This window comes from Primulina huaijiensis, chromosome 11 (genome assembly GCF_012295235.1).
Source record: "Primulina huaijiensis isolate GDHJ02 chromosome 11, ASM1229523v2, whole genome shotgun sequence".
Lineage (NCBI taxonomy): Eukaryota > Viridiplantae > Streptophyta > Magnoliopsida > Lamiales > Gesneriaceae > Primulina > Primulina huaijiensis.
The window spans coordinates 1896424-1916129 of record NC_133316.1 but is presented as its reverse complement, the minus strand read 5'-3'; the positions used below and the strand labels follow the sequence as shown (position 1 = coordinate 1916129).

Here is a 19706-nt window from a genome sequence, read left to right as displayed (position 1 = left end):
GGATCAACAGCATTTCCAGAAGTAAATGCTGTAAGCAAAAATGAATTTAAACCTGGAAACCAAAATCAAAGTTACAGACAAGATTTTGGTCGAGGACAAAATCGAGGTCGTGGTCGTGGTCGTGGACGTGGACGTGGACGTGGAAGTGGTCGTGGTCGTGGACGCGGCCGTGGTTTTGAAAATAATCGAGATAGTTATTTCTATAACTCATCTCAAAAGAACGTCCCAAACCACCCACCGAAAAGGCATCAAGAGAATATGAGTGTTAATGAGAATCACTCAAAAAGATTTGAAAGTTCTTGTTTCAGATGTGGTACTCCAGGACATTGGTCCCGTATTTGTCGAGCCCCTGAGCACCTTTGTAAACTTTATAAAGAATCAATAAAGGGGAAAGAAAAGGAGACCAACTTTACTGAACACAGTGAACCTTTGAGTGGTTCAACTCATTTTGATGCTGGAGATTTTCTGATTGATTTCTCAGATAATGATCAATTTGATGGTGGAATAAATATGTAAAATATTTTATTTTTTATGTATTCGTATGATAATGTTTTATAGTGTGTTATATTGTATTGTATTTTATTGTCAATAATTTTATTTCATTGCATATTTTTTTGAAGTTCAAATATGGAAAATGCTACGAACCAAGCTGAAGTTTGCATACCTGATAGTGGTACAACGCACACTATCCTCCGAGATAAAAGATATTTCTTGGAACTAAAACCAACAAAAACAACGGTGAATACAATATCAGGTCCTGTAGACTTGATTAAAGGATGTGGTAAAGCACAATTTTTGTTACCTAATGGTACAAAATTTTTGATCAATGATGCTTTATATTCACCACAATCGAAAAGAAATTTGTTGAGTTTTAATGATATATATTCCCATGGGTATGATACTCAAACAATGAATGAAGGGAATGAGAAATATATGTGTCTTACCACATATAAATCAGGAAAGAAATATGTGATTGAAAAACTACCAATGCTCCCTACTGGATTGCATTATACACATATACGTCCCATTGAATCAAACATGGTAATTGATAATTCTTCAATATTAACCAATTGGCATGATCGATTAGGACATCCTGGTTCAACAATGATGCGAAGAATTATAGAAAATACACATGGTCATCCATTGAAAGACCAGAAGATCTTTCAGAATAATAAGTTTCAATGTAAAGCATGTTCTCTTGGAAAACTTATTATAAGACCATCACCAGCCAAAATCCAAACTGAATCACCAATGTTTCTTGAACGTATTCAGGGTGATATTTGTGGACCAATCCATCCACCATGTGGACCATTCAGATACTTTATGGTATTGATTGATGCCTCCAGCAGATGGTCACATGTATGTTTATTGTCAACTCGAAATGTTGCATTTGCAAGATTACTTGCTCAAATAATAAAATTGAGGAATCAATTTCCCGATTATACAATCAAGAAAATTAGACTTGATAATGCTGGTGAATTTACTTCCCAGACTTTCAATGATTATTGTATGTCTATGGGAATCATTGTTGAGCATCCTGTTGCTCATGTACATACTCAAAATGGATTGGCTGAATCATTGATTAAACGTCTGCAAATGATTGCTAGACCAATGATTATGAAAACAAAGCTCCCTATTTCTATATGGGGACATGCAATTTTACATGCTGCTTCATTAATTCGCATCAGACCAAGTGCATATCATAAATACTCCCCATTGCAGCTTGCATTTGGTAAAGAACCAGACATTTCTCATCTGAGAATTTTTGGATGTATGGTGTATGTGCCTATTGCACCACCTCAACGAAAGAAAATGGGACCTCAAAGAAAGATTGGAATTTATATTGGTTATGATAGTCCATCGATCATTCGATATCTTGAACCACAGACAGGCGACGTGTTCACAGCACGTTTTGCTGATTGTCATTTTAATGAGGAAATCTTCCCAATGTTAGGGGGAGAACAGAAACATACCGAAAAAGAAATTACATGGTATGTATCATCATTGTTACATCTGGATCCAAGAACAAAACAATGTGAAAAAGATGTACAGCAAATTGTGCACTTGCAAAGAATAGCAAATCAAATACCAGATGCATTTGCAGACACAAAAGGGGTAACTAAATCATATATACATGCTGCAAATGCCCCTGCTCGAATTGAAATTCCGAAGAAACAAATTGAAGATAGTCATGATGTCATTAAACGCCTGAAGCGTGGAAGGCCAGTTGGTTCCAAGGATAAAAATCCTCGAAAAAGAAAATTCATAGAGAAACACAATGATCACAAAATAGAGAATGATGTTCCTGAAGAAACACATAATGATCACAAAATAGAGAATGATGTTCCTGAAGAAACACATGATGATGAAAATGTTTTGTCAGAACCACAAACTGACGAGAATCATGAAATCTCTATCAATTATATTAATACTGGAAAAATATGGAACCGAAAAGATATAGAAGAAATTGATGATATATTTTCTTATAATGTGGCAATCGACATCATAAATGATAATGAAGATCATGAACCAAAATCTTTTGGTGAATGTAAAAATCGGCAGGATTGGATAAAATGGAAAGATGCCATCCAGGTTGAATTGGATTCGCTAAATAAACGTAATGTTTTTGGACCTATAGTCCTTACACCTGAAGGTGTAAAACCTGTTGGATACAAATGGGTTTTTATTCGAAAGCGAAATGAGAAAAATGAAATAGTAAGATATAAAGCTCGACTTGTTGCACAAGGTTTTTCTCAAAGGCCTGGAATTGATTATGAAGAAACGTATTCTCCTGTGATGGATGCAATTACGTTTCGGTATTTGATTAGCTTGGCAGTATCTGAAAATTTAGAAATGCGTCTTATGGATGTTGTTACAGCCTACTTATATGGATCACTTGATAGTAATATATATATGAAAATCCCTGAAGGATTTAAGATGCCTGAAGCACAAAGTTCAAAACCCAGAGAATGTTATTCTGTGAAATTACTAAGATCATTATATGGGTTGAAGCAATCCGGCAGAATGTGGTATAATAGGCTAAGTGATCACTTGATGAAAAAGGGATATGTAAATAATTCAATATGCCCTTGTGTTTTCATTAAGAAAACAACATCCGGATGCGTAATTATTGCTGTATATGTTGATGATTTAAACATCATTGGAACAAATAAGGAAATTCAAGAAGTTGTGTCATACTTGAAAGAAGAATTTGAAATGAAGGATCTTGGAAAAACCAAGTATTGTCTGGGTTTACAAATTGAACAAAAAGAATGTGGAATATTTGTTCACCAGACAAATTATACAGAAAAGATCCTTAAACGTTTTAATATGGACAAATCAAATCCTTTAAGTACTCCAATGGTTGTTAGATCATTAAACATAGAAAAGGATCCATTCCGTCCATGTGAAGATGATGAAGATATTCTTGGTCCAGAAGTACCATATCTAAGTGCTATCGGTGCCCTTATGTATCTTACAAATTGTACAAGGCCTGATATATCTTTTGCCGTAAATTTATTGGCAAGATTTAGCACATATCCAACAAAGAGACATTGGAACGGAATTAAACATATATTCCGTTATCTACGAGGAACGACAGACTTGGGACTTTTGTATTCAAAAGATGCTAATCCAAGTATAATTGGTTATGCCGATGCTGGATACTTATCTGATCCACACAAAGCACGTTCTCAAACTGGATATGTATTTACTCGTGGAGGCACTGCAATTTCTTGGCGTTCACAGAAACAAACACTTGTAACAACTTCATCAAATCATGCCGAGATTATTGCACTACATGAAGCAAGCCGTGAATGTGTGTGGTTAAAATCAATGACTCAACATATCCAAATCTCATGCGGATTATCATTCGACGAGAAGCCTGTGATACTATATGAAGATAATGCTGCATGTGTTGCTCAAATGAAAGAAGGATACATAAAAAGCGACAGAACTAAACATATTCCTCCTAAGTTCTTCGCATTCACCAAGGAGCTTGAGAAGAATAAATGTATTGATGTTCGTCACATTCAATCAAGTGAAAACTCATCAGATCTCTTCACAAAGGCACTTCCTACGACAATATTCAGAAAGCATATATATAATATTGGGATGCGCAATCTACGAAATCTGTGAAGAATTGTTCGTGTCAACATGAGGGGGAGTTTACGTGACTGCACTCTTTTTCCCTTACTATGGTTTTTATCCCAATGGGTTTTTCCTAGTAAGGTTTTTAACGAGGCAGTATAAAAACACGTAATGAAGACAATCATTATGATCATCATCACAAGGGGGAGTGTTGAAATTTAATATTTTAATATTGAATATTTGAATATTGAATGTTGAATATTTGAATGTTGAAAATTAAGTAAAATTAGGTGTTGAATATTGAAATTTGTGTGTGACGATGAAGGTAATGATGTAATTTACTTTCGGATTATTTGTAAAGATTTTCTATAAATAGATCTCTCATTTGTGAAGAAAATCACAATTGAGTTGAGAGAAAAATATTATAAAGTGTGTAGTGTGATAATTTTGAGAGTTTGAAATTTTTACTTTTTACCGTAAATTTTTACTTTTTCACAACAATATGTTCAATTGTAAAAAAAATATATTTTAAAAATTCAATTTTTTACAATTGAAAATTCATATTAAATAAATACTTAATATTTGTATAAAATTGAAAAGTCATATTAAATAAATACTTAATATTTATATATATGTGTGTGTGTTCCATTGTTAAAATTTTTTTTTTTTAAATTCATTTTTTTAAAATTGAAAATTCATATTAAATAAATACTAAATTTCATAATTTATTTTTCAAAGGGCTTGCAAAAATTTCCCGAAGATCATCCCAAGTTATTCAATGTATTTTTTTTTTTGACGATTAAATTCTCATACGCTGTTTTTTTTGTGTGGCACAAGATTGCTCATTTGGTTACACGTGTCAAATTTTGAATGACAGAAAAGAGGATGTGGACAATTTGATTTAGTAATAAAAAATGCATGGGCATGTCTTGAGAGACTGGACTCATATCTGCCTTAAATCACTAATCATTTATTCAATTTTCTGCTCAAAATCTCCCTTTTGATCCAATCTTCCCACCGAATCTGTCCAAAATGAGCTGGTGGTGGGCAGGAGCAATTGGCGCTGCGAAGGTAATCGCTCGGTCATCATGTTTTTATGATTCATGTTTGCGACGATTTACGTTCGTAATTTGATTGAAACAGAAAAAATTTGATGAAGATGAGCCACCCCCTAAGCATCAGAGCGTAGCACTGATAATTGGGGTGACCGGGATCGTGGGCAATAGTTTGGCGGAGATCTTGCCGCTCTCCGACACTCCCGGCGGCCCCTGGAAAGTCTACGGTGTCGCCCGCCGCCCTCGCCCCACCTGGAATGACGACAATCCGATCAACTACATCAGATGCGACGTATCCGACGCGGATGACGTCCAGGAGAAGCTTGGATCTCTCACCGACATCACCCATGTGTTCTACGTCACCTGGGCTCATCGGTCTTCAGAGGCTGAAAATTGTGAGGTCAATGGTAGAATGTTGAAAAATGTTCTTGATGTTGTGATACCTAATTGCGCTGTTTTGAAACATATTAGTTTACAGTCTGGTAGGAAGCATTACCTTGGGCCATTTGAGTCATTGGGGAAGATAGCAATTCATGATTCTCCTTTTGATGAGAGTTTACCACGGTTGGATCATATAAATTTTTACTACACACTCGAGGATATCTTGTTCGCAGAGGTGGAGAAGAAGGAAGGTTTGACATGGTCCGTGCATCGACCGGGGACCATATTCGGGTTTTCTCCGTATAGTCTGATGAATTTGGTGGGGACCCTTTGTGTTTACGCTGCTATTTGTAAGCACGAGGGGGCGGCTTTGCGGTTTCCGGGGTGTAAGGCTGGCTGGGATGGGTACTCAGATTGCTCTGATGCGGATTTGATTGCCGAGCATCATATATGGGCAGCAGTGGATCCATATGCTAAGAATGAGGCTTTCAATGTGAGTAATGGTGATGTGTTTAAGTGGAAGAGCTTCTGGAAAGTGTTGGCAGAACAGTTTGGTGTGGAGTATGCGGAGTTCGAGGAGGGTCAGAAGCTGACATTACAGGAGCTGATGAAGGATAAAGGCTCCGTTTGGGACGAAATTGTGAGGGATAATGGATTGACGCCAACTAAGTTAGAAGATGTTGGGAATTGGTGGTTCAGTGATCTTGTTCTGCAGGGGGAAGGTTTGTTGGATACTATGAACAAGAGCAAGGAACATGGTTTTCTGGGATTCAGGAATTCAAAGAATTCGTTCATTTCTTGGATTGACAAAGTGAAAGCTTACAAGATCGTTCCTTAGTTCTATTCCTTTATGTGTGAGTTTGTCTCCACTCGTAGTTATCTTGGCATTTTGTTAGTCTTGAATTTTCATATATGTTCATATTTCCCTTGGCTTATGTCTGTTTGTACTTCACATCTTAGATTTGTTCAATGCCCTTCGTGGAAAGAAAGGGAATAACACTAAAATGCAGCGTTTGTCTGCTGAACTTTTTTTATCTGAGTGTATTTCACTAGGATGCTAATGAAAGAAAGAGCCTATAGTGAAAGCAGGTGTTTACATGGACCATGACTTCTACTCGAGTTTATCATTGTCAATTTCATAATCCTCTGCTTAAAAGCAATGTACAATATAAAGTTGTGCTAGGGTGTAAGTTATAGTTAGACGATAAATGTTACTAATTCGTCATCTCATCTTCTTGCATCTATTTACTTGTGAATAATATTTTTCACGACCCAGTAAGAATACGCGGACAGTTATGGTGAGGATCTATCATAAACATCTGCTACATTTCACTGAAGAAGTATTTCCAAGTTAGATTCAAATAAATGAACTGCAAAAGGAACTACAAATCAAGAAAAAATGATTTAATATTAGCGATTATTACATTTTCTTGACGCAGGCAAGGCGTATGCACTACCATGTTTGCTGTGGCATCGAACACTTTCTTATCGAGGTCATTTAAATTTATGGACTTCCTTACACATCTATTTATAAAATAGGCTTGATTCCACCCTTTTTGTCTCCAAACAAAAATATGTTGCACAACAGGTAGTACCACGAGTTTTTTGGTCTGTAAATAGATTTGGATTTTGGAGGGAAGTCAATAAATTTAAATTACCACTACCGTTAATGTTATCCTTGGGATATTGATTCCCTTCTCGATCTTTGAGTTAACACTGTACTTGGATATTACAGGAGTTTTGGAAGGGTCGAGAATGAATTATTTTTGGATCGTGGAACGAGTGTAGATATATAACGAGAGCATAGTTAAAAAAAACTATTAAATACTTTGAGTAATTTTATGGTAATTCAAATTTCAATTTTATAAGTAATTTTAGCCATTACATTTGTTGGTCATGGAAAATGATGACCAAAGAAGTAGGACAATGAATTTCATCAACATTATATAACACCAAAATATCCCTTTCTCTTGAAAGTTACCTCTTACACTTTTAGTTGCCTGTGGTTTCAGTTGTCGAAAATGCTTGGTTGTTACATGCTAGAAAATAATCAGGAATCCAGTGTAGCAAGGGCAGATTCTCGGTTGTCCATTACTATGAGTATTATCATGCCTCTCCATATGACAACTAAAGGCCACCACTTTTCCTATATCAGTCCGATTCTAACAGGATCCTTGAATTTCTGATTTGCTCATGATTTTTTCGTATCAGAAATTTATGCTATCAATCCTGTAGTTGGTTATTCTGCATTAATGCATGCTCCTAGTTAGATTATCATAAAAGATTTCGTGGTTGAATACAGAATGCAACTTGGTTATCGTTGCTGTCATCTGACGTGCTTCCTGTTTCTTACTTTCTCAAAGAATTTTCATGCAATTTACTGCTCTATATTGTGGTGATCAAGTGGGGGCTTCTTTCTTCATCAGTTCTGACTTTTACTTTTCGGGTTTTTCAAGTGCACGTCACTAATGTTGTGTGATTTTACCCCTGTGTGACTTGGTTTTCTTTTCACCTCAGGATCTTGCGGACAAGAAAGTCATTCATTATATGTGATGAGAAGCAGAAGAAAATTTTGAAAGAAAGGAATGCAACAGTTTTCCTGAGATTGCTGGTTTGATCAATCCACGCTTTCTTGATCGAGTGAGAAAGAAACCATCTATGAGGAGCTTGGCAACGCGAAAACGAAAAACGTCTATCTGTAAATGAGGTCTGGTCCGTTAATTTATCACTCCTAGGTAACACTTGTAAGATCTAGCTTTGCCTTTTCTTTCCTTCCCATGTTAGACAAAACTATCTGGTTTATCCAGTCTTTTCTTAAACTTCTGAAGTATTCTATTCAACTTCAACTAAAGTGTGGCCTCAGGTAAGTTTGGTAATTGACCAAATCAGAATTTTCATTAAATCGAAATTAGTTGACAAACTTTCACCTAAGTTGAACCGAATTCTTGTTTTAAAACTAGCACCATATTTGGTAAAGCTGAGACGAGGGCAGATCCAAGCCGTGTGGGTTTCACCAATTTTATTCGTCACGTGGGATCCACAAGTAGAAAGAATGCCGTATATTTAACGGAATCAAACCTGTGGATCTCGTCCCGTAGGGTCATTAGATTTGTCGAGACACTATCTTGAGAGAGACAACGAAAGAATTCGTCGTATTTAATGGACTCAACCGATGTGGATCCACTTGGCTAAAAAATTTGGTTTTTGAATCTGATTACATATATTAACCCAGTCATGCTTGGATCGAATTATGAGATTATCGAATGATTAGTAAATAAGTTATACAAAAAAATAATAGATAAAAAATTGTAATATATAGTGATAAAATAGTAATATGTTTGATATGATTTTTATGGATGAAGTAAATTAAGAATTGAGTTGAATTTTTTTTAAAAAATTTTTCCTTTATTGATTGTGGTGAAAAATTGAATTTCAACTATAAATTTTGAAAAATGGGTGTCGATGAAATTTTATTGTTCATTATTAAAAACAGAAATTTGTAAAAGTTACCAAGTCCCATTTCCATTTTACTACTGATAACGTTTCTAAATTGGATTTGCTTTTTTCCATTATTGTTATTACATATTGGACGACGAAGGATATGTGTGGTAGAAAAGTAGGGGAGAAAAAGTTGAATGATGTTGGTTTTATCATTTACGACACGAATCATCTATATTTATCTATAAAGTGGGTAAATCAAATTGCAACAAGATTAATTTTTGAAGGACAATTTGATATAATTCAAATATAGGTGGATAAATTTATGGTATCAAGTCGCCTAAATCAAGCGATTTTCATGCTGAAAAGTTGGTGCATATTCGCGTAAATTCTAGAAGCCACAAATCAATTTATCGACATTATAAATGATCAATATTATCATTTAGGGTTGTAATTTCAAAAATAATTTTCAAAGTGAGATTTAAATAAAAGAGCATCAATGTTGGTAATCTAAAATCAAACGAACTTCTTCAAAAATAGAAGATCGACCAACGTATGGTACATGTATAAACACCTAAGTGTCAACTTTCCTCAACAACAAAAAGCTATGAAGCCTTCCCTTGTGAGTTTTGCATCATATTCATTTGTTTCTCCTGTTATAGATTTTAATAAACTCAATTGTATCATCGTCGGTACACACGTAAATGTAAAGCGCTCGATTTCACTTCTTTGGAAGTACGTGCAACTCTTGGTTTATGGAGAAGTTTGGGGATGCTAACAACCCAGTCTCCAGAACTCCGGCTATAATGAAAATATTTAGGCCCAGTTTGGTAAGCATTATTAAGGTGTGATTGTTTATTAATCCTTTGTTTGCTTTCATTTATATATTTGATATTGACTATTAGTTAGACAAATTTTACTATTTTCCTTGGAGAATAAATCCATGCATTTAATGTGGATAATATTTATCCGGCTGCACTCTTAAAGTTTATTGACCAAAATACCCCTATTTGTAAAATAAAAAATTGCGAGTGGCCTACGGACACGCCATTGTCCTTCTTTCTTCTGAAGAACCGATGGCTGCGCAGTAGCTTAAAAATGGAAAGTGGTGAACCAAAAATCCTCATTTCTAAGTCCGATCTGTAGAAATTTGAAGATTATTCAAAGGTAAAACTCGAGAAAATACAGCTTTGAAGCTATGTGTGATTATTGATTTTGTATCTCATGCATAACGTATTTCAGAGTAGATAAACCTGAGGAAAACTATCGAGTGATGAACAATTTGTGTTTCACATTCTCGTATTTTGGTACAAATGTGTTGAACATATCCTAGTTACCGGTGGATCTTCGATTCATATCTTTCACGGATTTGACCTCGCCTTACGATCTTGAAAGAAGAACAATGTGGAGAGGGTTTTCATTTCTCGTCAGATTTTTTGGGAAACAGACAGTAGCTTAGGGGAGAAGTGAACAGTTATGGCAAATAAATTAAAATATAACATTTAAGGGTATTTTGATCATTAATAAGTTTGTCATGATTTTATCACTTCTTAAATTTGCACCACACATGATATTATAGACAACCCAAATTAGATATCTTGTCCTATCAAACATTTATCAATCAAATTATTAATCATTCGGGAAATTGTTCTTCAGTCCCCAGTCGTCGTTTTTTTTTTGTTCAGTCCCTGAGTACTTTTTTAGTACCACATTTCCACATGAAGTATACCATAATTTGTATGACATAGTACCACAATTTTGTGAGTAGGGAGTGAACCCAAAGAAATATTTTGATTGAAGATTTTTCACCAACTTCCTGTTAATCATTCAACTATCACCTCTTACAAACCAAACGAACCTTGTAGTACTAAAAATCAATAATTGAGTATAATTTGGACGGAATAGAGCAATCTCATTGGCACTCATGCCAAAATCATACATTTATTTATCTCTTACTTTTCTACTGTACATCTCCTTCCTCGTCCACTCTGTAATAAAAACAATGGAAACAAGCAATCCAATTTAGAAATGTTATCGGTAGTAAAATCCAAATTGGTCTTGACAAGTCTTTACGAATTGCTGTTTTTAATAATGAACAAAAAAACAAATTCATCGACAACCATTTTTACAAATTTATAATTGAAGTTGAAATTATTTTTTCACCGCAATCGATGAAAAAAAATAAGAAAAAAATAATCTAAAAATGAGAGAGGAAATAAAACAAGATAACTAAACACTATAATCAATGAAAATTAATAAAATAATCAATTTCGAGCTCAAATCTCGGTGTGGAACCCATATCCCTCTGTGGGAGTTAGGTTGGCGATGATCGATTTAATTGTTGGGAAACAATTTTTCCATTCTTAAATATTTTATTTTTTAATGAAATTTATTAGTCACATATTTTAAAATAATAACTACTTATAATTTAACAATTTTCCTACAAAAATTATTTTACATAATATAACATGTTTTAGGATTTTTATATCATACACGTATCATTAAAATAGCAATCATCAAACAATACATGATAATATCATTTCATAGATATTTAAATAAATGTGAACGATAATTGTGCATGTATATTTGAAAATATATATTTCGAAGTGATTTATATATTTAAATGACTTTATTTAAGACAAGCAAAATCTATACTATATTATTAAGTTTGAGACATTTAGAATAACTAAATTTTGGTGTCTTGGTCTGTTTTAATAATTATATATATTAATAAAGTATTAAAATTTTAATGTAAGCCAAATGTAGTTCAGCGGACAAAGTTTTTATTTTTTATGCATTAAGTTTTATGTTCAATTCTTACTTGGGTTTCTTTTTTTTCTTATTTATTTTTTAATTCATATATCAAAATTGTATTGTAATCTCTCATTATTTTTATAATTATATTTTGATTTTTATTTAAATTTTTATTTAAATTAAATAAATTATAAAAAAATATCTTGCGTGGATGTACTAAGTATACGTTTAATAAAACAGACTTTGCCACGTTTTGAGATTCCAGCTGTACATTTCCCAATCACCAGCAAATAAATATACCAATTCAATTCAAAACCTATGATTTCTTGAGCAACTACTGTGTAAACATCAATCATCTGCCAAGAATCACGCATCTTTTCTTCAGTTTCCCTCTTAAAAATCCCCTAACTTGGAACCCTTTTGATCAAATCTTCCTCGTGCAAAAATTATGAGCTGGTGGTGGGCCGGAGCAATCGGCGCTGCAAAGGTAAGCAGTCAATCGTCATATTTTTACAATTCATGTTTGTGTCTACTTACGTTCGTAATTTGATTTAGCGATTCGTTGAACCAGAAAAAGTTTGAAGAAGATGAGGCACCTCCTAAGCATCAGAGCGTGGCACTGATAATTGGGGTGACAGGAATCGTGGGCAACAGCTTGGCGGAGATCTTGCCACTCGCCGACACTCCCGGCGGCCCCTGGAAAGTCTACGGTGTCGCACGCCGCCCTCGCCCCAACTGGAATGACGACAATCCGATCAACTACATAAGATGCGACGTATCCGACGCGGATGACGTCCAGGAGAAGCTTGGATCTCTCACCGACATCACCCATGTGTTCTACGTCACCTGGGCTCATCGGTCTTCAGAGGCTGAAAATTGTGAGGTCAATGGTAGAATGTTGAAAAATGTTCTTGATGTCGTGATACCTAATTGCCCTGGTTTGAAACATATTAGTTTACAGACTGGTAGGAAGCATTACGTGGGGCCATTTGAGTCATTCGGGAAGATAGCAATTCATGATTCTCCTTTTGACGAGAGTTTACCACGGTTGGATCATATAAATTTTTACTACACACTCGAGGATATCTTGTTCGCAGAGGTGGAGAAGAAGGAAGGTTTGACATGGTCGGTGCATCGACCGGGGAACATATTCGGGTTTTCTCCATATAGTCTGATGAATTTGGTGGGGACCCTTTGTGTTTACGCTGCTATTTGTAAGCATGAGGGGGCGGCTTTGCGGTTTCCGGGGTGTAAGGCTGCCTGGGATGGGTACTCAGATTGCTCGGATGCGGATTTGATCGCCGAGCATCATATATGGGCAGCAGTGGATCCATATGCTAAGAATGAGGCTTTCAATGTGAGTAATGGTGATGTGTTTAAATGGAAGAGCTTCTGGAAAATGTTGGCAGAACAGTTTGGTGTGGAGTATGCGGAGTTCGAGGAGGGTCAGAAGCTGACATTACAGGAGCTGATGAAGGATAAAGGCTCCGTTTGGGACGAAATCGTGAGGGATAATGGATTGACGCCGACTAAGTTAGAAGAGGTTGGGAATTGGTGGTTCAGTGATATTGTGCTTGGGGGTGTGTGTTTGTTGGATACTATGAACAAGAGCAAGGAACATGGTTTTCTGGGATTCAGGAATTCCAAGAACTCGTTCATTTCTTGGATTGACAGAATGAAAGCTCACAAGATCATACCTTAGTTTTCGATTCGTTTTTCTTGGCCTCATGTTTATCTGGAATTCATGTTTCCTCGTTGTTCTTGTTATCTATCTTGTGCCTGTAATGTATGTATTTCACATCTTAGATTTGGTCATTGGTGTTCGTGGAAAGAATGGAAATATCACTGAAATGAGGCGTAATGCTAATTGAAACAAAGAGCCTGTCGTGAAAGTAAGTGTTTATTGCTTCTAGGTTGCAAAAATGAAAATCGCCCTATTGCCATTGTAATTGGTGGATATCATTCTGTCAACCATTCATCAAATTAATTTAAAATTTTAATAAATTCTGGCTCAAATATATTTTTTTTGGCGAAATGGAAAACACATGCAATATCAAATTGAACGCAATATAAATTTAAAATATGATAATCGTCAAATTTTCTCTTTCGGCACTTTTAACCAAAGTCGATGTTTTGTCAGAGAAACTAAAAAGGGTTCCCATTGATAGAGAGAATTATATAATATCAAAATGTCCAATTTGGTCTATGACTAAAAATTTAGGCACAATTGGACATTTCATTATGGGCTTGAGGCTTAGAGATACGGCAACAGACTTCCCACAGAGGTTAGACTCACTTCTCTGCTCATATCAAATCATCAAATTAGGAGATCACTGTATTTCGCTTTCACTCTCAGCAACATCGCATGTAACAATGTTACATATCATTTTTAAGAATTTTAATTACCAAATTCCTTTCATTTCTGGAATTTGTAGGCACCAGCTAGAATGTTAAAATCAACCGGCAAATTGTTGGAGTGTAATTATTGTTCTCTGATAAGAGAGCGATCAATACATGACGCTTAAAATGTTATGGTACTGTTTGGTTCGTGGTATGAGACGAATAGTATGAAGATAAGATATTTTTTAATAATAAAATATATATAAATGATAGTTAATATAATGTTAGTTAGGAAATGAAGAAGATGATAATTTAGAGAAATATGTTATGGGAAATCTTGTATTCCATAATCCAGAATGAAACAATACAAGAGTATTTATATACAATTGACAAGAATAAATAAATGAATAAAAGTGAGATAAGCTCCAATCTGTTGTAACAATAAAACAGAAGACCGCTCTTCTATCTTCCAGAAGCATTAGCAGATGGGATCCTCTACAACCAAGTGCATGGTGCATGACATCACTTGACTTCCCCTCGCAAGCTCAGCAGGGGATTTAAATCAATGCAGAGCTTGAGTCTTAACCGATGAAAAGCAACCGAGGATAACAGTTTAGTTAGTATGTCAGCTGTTTGATCAATCGAGGGCACATGTTGAACACTTAGAGTTTTAGAGAGAACCTTTTCTCGTACAAAATATAGATCGAGTTCAATGAACTTTGATTTGGAGTGAAGCACCGGGTTTGCCTTTAAGGATATAGTGCTAATATTATCGCACCATAAGATTGGAGATTTGGGCAGTGGGATGTGCAACTCAGTTAGCAAGGATTTGAGCCACATTAATTCTGAAGTGGCATTTGCTAAGCTGCGGTATTCAGCCTCTGTACTGGAGCGAGAGACAACTGGCTGTTTCTTAGAGCACCAAGTAATAGGAGAGTTTCCTAGAAACCCGAGGTAGAGCGACGATCATCTGGATCATTGGCCCAATCTGCATCACAATAACCAGAAAGGGATAGATGTGTAGAAGCAGTAAGTTGAAGTCCGAAGTTCATCGTGCCATTTAAATAACGGAGAATTCACGACTGCCTTCCAATGTAGATGAAGAGGGACTTGCATGAATTGGCACACCTTATTCACACTATAAGAAATATCTGGACGTGTTATAGTCAAATATTGTAGAACACCCACTGTACTCCGATAGAGTGTGACATTATCAAAGAGGTCCCTTTCTTGGGAAGATAGTTTTAGACCAGACACCATTGGAGTCGGAAGAGGCTTGGCATTATCCATCTTGGTTCGAGCAAGAAGGTCATGAATGTACTTAGTTTGAGACATAAACAAGATATCCTTTGTTGGTCGAGAGACCTCAATGCCCAAAAAATAAGAAAGATCACCCAAGTGCGTTAAAGAGAATTTGGCATGCAGCTGGAAAATAAGATCCTGGATTCGTGATGGATCGCTTCCTGTTATAATAATGTCATCAACATAGACAAGCACATAAATTATGTAAGATGATGTATATCGAATAAACAAAGATACATCCGCCTTGGATTGAACAAAACCCATGGACTGAAGAACATATTTAAGTTTGTCAAACCAAACACGTGGTGCTTGTTTGAGGCCATATATGGCTTTATTGAGACGACACACAAGCGGCAATCCAGATTGAGAGCGCTCAAACCCAGGAGGTTGCTGAATAAAAATTGTTTCTTGAAGATGCCCATTAAGGAAGGCATTGTTGACGTCTAATTGTTGTAAGGACTATCTATTGGATAAAGCAATAGTAAGAACAACCCGAATTGTTGTTGGCTTAATGACAGGGCTAAATGTTTCACTGTAATCAAGTCCAGCTGTTTGAGAGTAGCCTTTAGCTACAAGGCAGGCTTTATATCGAGCCACAAAACCGTCAGCAAGAGTTTTAACTTTAAAAACCCACTTACAGCCAATAATAGAAGCATCCTCAGGGGCAGAAACCAAAGACCATGTCTGATTTTGAATCAAGGCATCATATTCAGATTGCATAGCTTGGTCCCATTCGGAATGAGAGAGAGCTTCATTGAGAAACAGGGGTTCATGAACCTTGAGAAGCTGAGTAGCATACACCTTAGGTTTATAAATACCATCTTTAGACCGAGTAAGCATTGGATGGACATTCACAGGAGATGGTTAAGGTGGCCTAGGAACAACAGAAGGAGAGGAAGAAGAATCAAGAGGCGTAGAAGAAGTAGTATCAGTGGATGCCGAGGGTTCAAAATGTTGTGGGGAAGGTTCTGTAGAAGGTAGAGAAATATATGGCAGTGTAAATTGTGGAATGGAAGGAAGAATTAGAGAAGTAGGAGAGGAATTAATAGGGACAGTGGGGGCAGATGAAGAGTGTGCAAAAAGAAATGACAGTTCATCAAATTTGACATGCCGGGAGACGTAAATGCGACCATCATCACTTAAACACTTACATTCTTTATGATGAGTGCTATATCCCAAAAACGTGCAAGATTGAGATCTGAACTCAAGTTTATGAGAGTGGTATGGTCGAAGATATGGAAAACAATGACACTCGAATACTCGGAGAAGTGAGTAATTAGGAGCAGTATTTGTGAGAGTGGTAAGTGGGACTGCCCCTTGTGTGGCCGTGGTGGGAAGACGATTTATGAGATAAACAGCAGTGGCGAAGGCATCATCCCATAATCTGATAGGCATGTGAGCATGGGCAAGAAAAGATAGACCCATGTCAACAATATGTCGGTGTTTTCTTTCAACGACTCCATTTTGTTCGGAAGTGTGAGGAAAAGTACGACGATGAACAATGCCAAAATGTTGAAAGAAAGAAACAAGAGGTCTAAATTCTCCTCCCCAGTCAGTTTGTATGGCCTTGATTTTGGTGTCAAATTGGAGTTCCACTTGAGTTTTGAATTGAAGAAAAATTCGAAATACCTCAGATTTGGTTTTGAGGAAAAAGATCAACGTAAATCTACTATAAGCATCGACAAAGCTAAGATAGTAGCGATAACCATTGGTGGACATAGTGTGAGCCGGTCCCCATACATCGGAGTAAATTAATTGTAATGGTTTGGTATAGCTTGTATTAAAGGAATCAAACACTAACCGATGACTTTTGCCAAGTTCACATGATGAGCAAAAACTGAAATTGTCATTCCTTGAAAGGGAAACATTACAGTAGTGTAAAATTGTCCTTACAGTAGCTAAGTTTGGGTGTCCTAATCTATTGTGCCAGTGGTTGAGTATGGATGATGCCAATGTGGGAGGATCCTGGGCCACTTGATTGGAAGAGGAATGAGCTGAAAGAGGTTGAGCTACGAGACAAGCTTGTGCAAAGGATGAGAGAGGAGCAGATTGTCCGAGGGAGAGTCCCTCATGTAACGTGCCTTTGAGGATGAGTTTTCCTGTTGTGCGATCCTTCACAGCACAAAAATTGGGATGAAATTCAAAGAAAACACCATTGTCTGTGGCAAATTTACTAACATTAAGTAAATTTTTGGTGATAAGTGGGACTCGAAGGAGTCGTTTTAAATGAAGGACACGAGATGATAAAGGAGAATAAAATTGAGAATTTCCAATGTGAGTTTGAGTCAAACCTGTTCCATCTCCCATATGAATTTTACCTCCACCGCTATACTCAGATCCAAGGGATAAATTGGAGAGATCATTGGTGACATGATGCGAGGCACCAGAATCTGGAAAGCACCATTCATCGGGGACTATCTCAGATCGAATCATGGCAGTAGCAGCTGTAGGATTTTGATCAGGCACAGGACGAGCATGTTGGGCATTGGTAGGGGCAGTCTGATGTTCCTTGTAGGCAGGGACAAATTCTTTGTCAAACCTGTAGTAACATTTCTCAGCTACATGACCAGTGTAGCCACATATTTGGCATGTAGGACGATTGTTGGTGTTCCCGAACCAACCATTTCTGCCTCCGCGATGAGATCGACCATAACCACGACCTCTTCAATTGGACTGTCCCTGCGAGTAGTTGTGATTCTTTGATTGAGATGCAGTGGTATAATTGACTGTGGGAAGAGTTCCGCCAGCATTGATCGTGTATGATTCAATGTGGCCTTCATGTGAGAGTAGTAGAGCTCCTACTTCGGAAGATGACAATGCTTCAACACGAGATGTCACATGCATCACAACATAGTCGTATTCCATCCCTACTCCACCAAGGATATAAAGGATTTGATCGTCTTCAGAAATTAAATGTCCACAATACCCTTCATCTTGCTAAGGCTGCAATTGAAGCTTGTATTGCATTATACGAGCTTTGGATCGGGTGGCAAAAAGGGTAGAAATCCTTTTCCAAATTTGAGCTAATGTGTGGCAGCCAACCGTCTGGCTTTGTACTCCTTCAGTCATGAAGGCTAACAGNTTCCATCCCTACTCCACCAAGGATATAAAGGATTTGATCGTCTTCAGAAATTAAATGTCCACAATACCCTTCATCTTGCTAAGGCTGCAATTGAAGCTTGTATTGCATTATACGAGCTTTGGATCGGGTGGCAAAAAGGGTAGAAATCCTTTTCCAAATTTGAGCTAATGTGTGGCAGCCAACCGTCTGGCTTTGTACTCCTTCAGTCATGAAGGCTAACAGGAAAGAAAAAATAAGTTGATCATGTCTATGCCATGAGACATATTCTGGATTCAGTCCTTCCATATGATCGTTACTGAGAACGATTTTGGGTAGAGCGAAGGATGATTCATCAATGAAAGTCTCAAGACCCAGACCACGAATGCCAGCCAAAATTTGAAGATTCCAGAGCAAAAAATTCTCATCACTAAGCTTGACAGAATTAATTTGATTTGCTGGGTTTATTGTTATCGGGTTTGTGGAGGAATTGGTGAACACGGTGGAGCTTGACCCAAGATTCGAAGTGGCTTCCGCCATGAAGCTCTGATACCAAGTTAGGAAATGAAGAAGATGATAATTTAGAGAAATATGTTGTGGGAAATCTTGTATTCCATAATCCGGATGAAACAATACAAGGGTATTTATATACAACTGATAAGAATAAAATAAATGAATAAAAGTGAGATAAGCTCCGATCTGTTGTAACAATAAAACAGAAGATCGTTCTTTTATCTTCCAGAAGCATTAGCAGATGGGATCTTCTACAACCAAGTGCATGGTGCATGACATCACTTGACTATGTTTGATTTGATTGATTAATTTGATTAAATTTAAGATAATGTAATATTACCGTTTTTTTTAATATTAATAAAATATTTATGATATTATTTATTAAGGGTAATATTATAATTTCAGTTCAATGATTTGAGATAAATGATTGATTATTTGATTAATGTAAGATAAATGATTGGTAGATGGATAAATAATATGGTGCATCAAACATGATATTAGATTGTATAAAAACGTGGGTAACAATATGGATAAATGATATAGCGAACCAAACGGTACATATATGTTTCAAAGATTTGAGTTGTTCATTGTATCGTTACCATCAGCTGTACTTTTTGGGGAAGCGGTAAGCGCTCAATCCTATACAAATCACGAATTCATATAATTTTTAGGAGATTGTTTTTTCGCATTTATTTGGTAGATTAGCATCTGTCACACCCTCGCAAAAATTTCCGATCCAAATAAAAAAAAATTCAAAGTTAGAAAGCAAATAACTA

At 36.3% G+C, this 19706-nt stretch overlaps 2 protein-coding genes across 2 annotated transcripts; both read left to right on the top strand.

Moving 5' to 3' along the window:
- Positions 1–4997: 4997 nt before the first annotated feature.
- LOC140987960 (3-oxo-Delta(4,5)-steroid 5-beta-reductase-like) lies at positions 4998–6623 on the top strand. The gene is made up of 2 exons (XM_073456762.1): positions 4998–5160; positions 5233–6623. Exons 1-2 carry the CDS (start codon positions 5122–5124, stop codon positions 6361–6363), a joined length of 1170 nt encoding a protein of 389 aa, XP_073312863.1. The 5' UTR covers positions 4998–5121; the 3' UTR covers positions 6364–6623.
- Positions 6624–11962: 5339 nt separating this feature from the next.
- LOC140988182 (3-oxo-Delta(4,5)-steroid 5-beta-reductase-like) lies at positions 11963–13522 on the top strand. Its single transcript, XM_073457158.1, has 2 exons — positions 11963–12204; positions 12289–13522. The coding sequence occupies exons 1-2, from the start codon at positions 12166–12168 to the stop codon at positions 13417–13419; spliced, it is 1170 nt and encodes a 389-aa protein (XP_073313259.1). The 5' UTR covers positions 11963–12165; the 3' UTR covers positions 13420–13522.
- Positions 13523–19706: the final 6184 nt, after the last annotated feature.

Bases quoted from the DNA above. Each gene is read 5' to 3' on its own strand.
- LOC140987960 (XM_073456762.1), top strand. From the start codon at position 5,122: ATGAGCTGGTGGTGGGCAGGAGCAATTGGCGCTGCGAAG. The intron at 5,161-5,232 runs GTAATCGCTCGG...TGATTGAAACAG, and splicing joins GAGCAATTGGCGCTGCGAAG to AAAAAATTTGATGAAGATGA.
- LOC140988182 (XM_073457158.1), top strand. From the start codon at position 12,166: ATGAGCTGGTGGTGGGCCGGAGCAATCGGCGCTGCAAAG. The intron at 12,205-12,288 runs GTAAGCAGTCAA...TCGTTGAACCAG, and splicing joins GAGCAATCGGCGCTGCAAAG to AAAAAGTTTGAAGAAGATGA.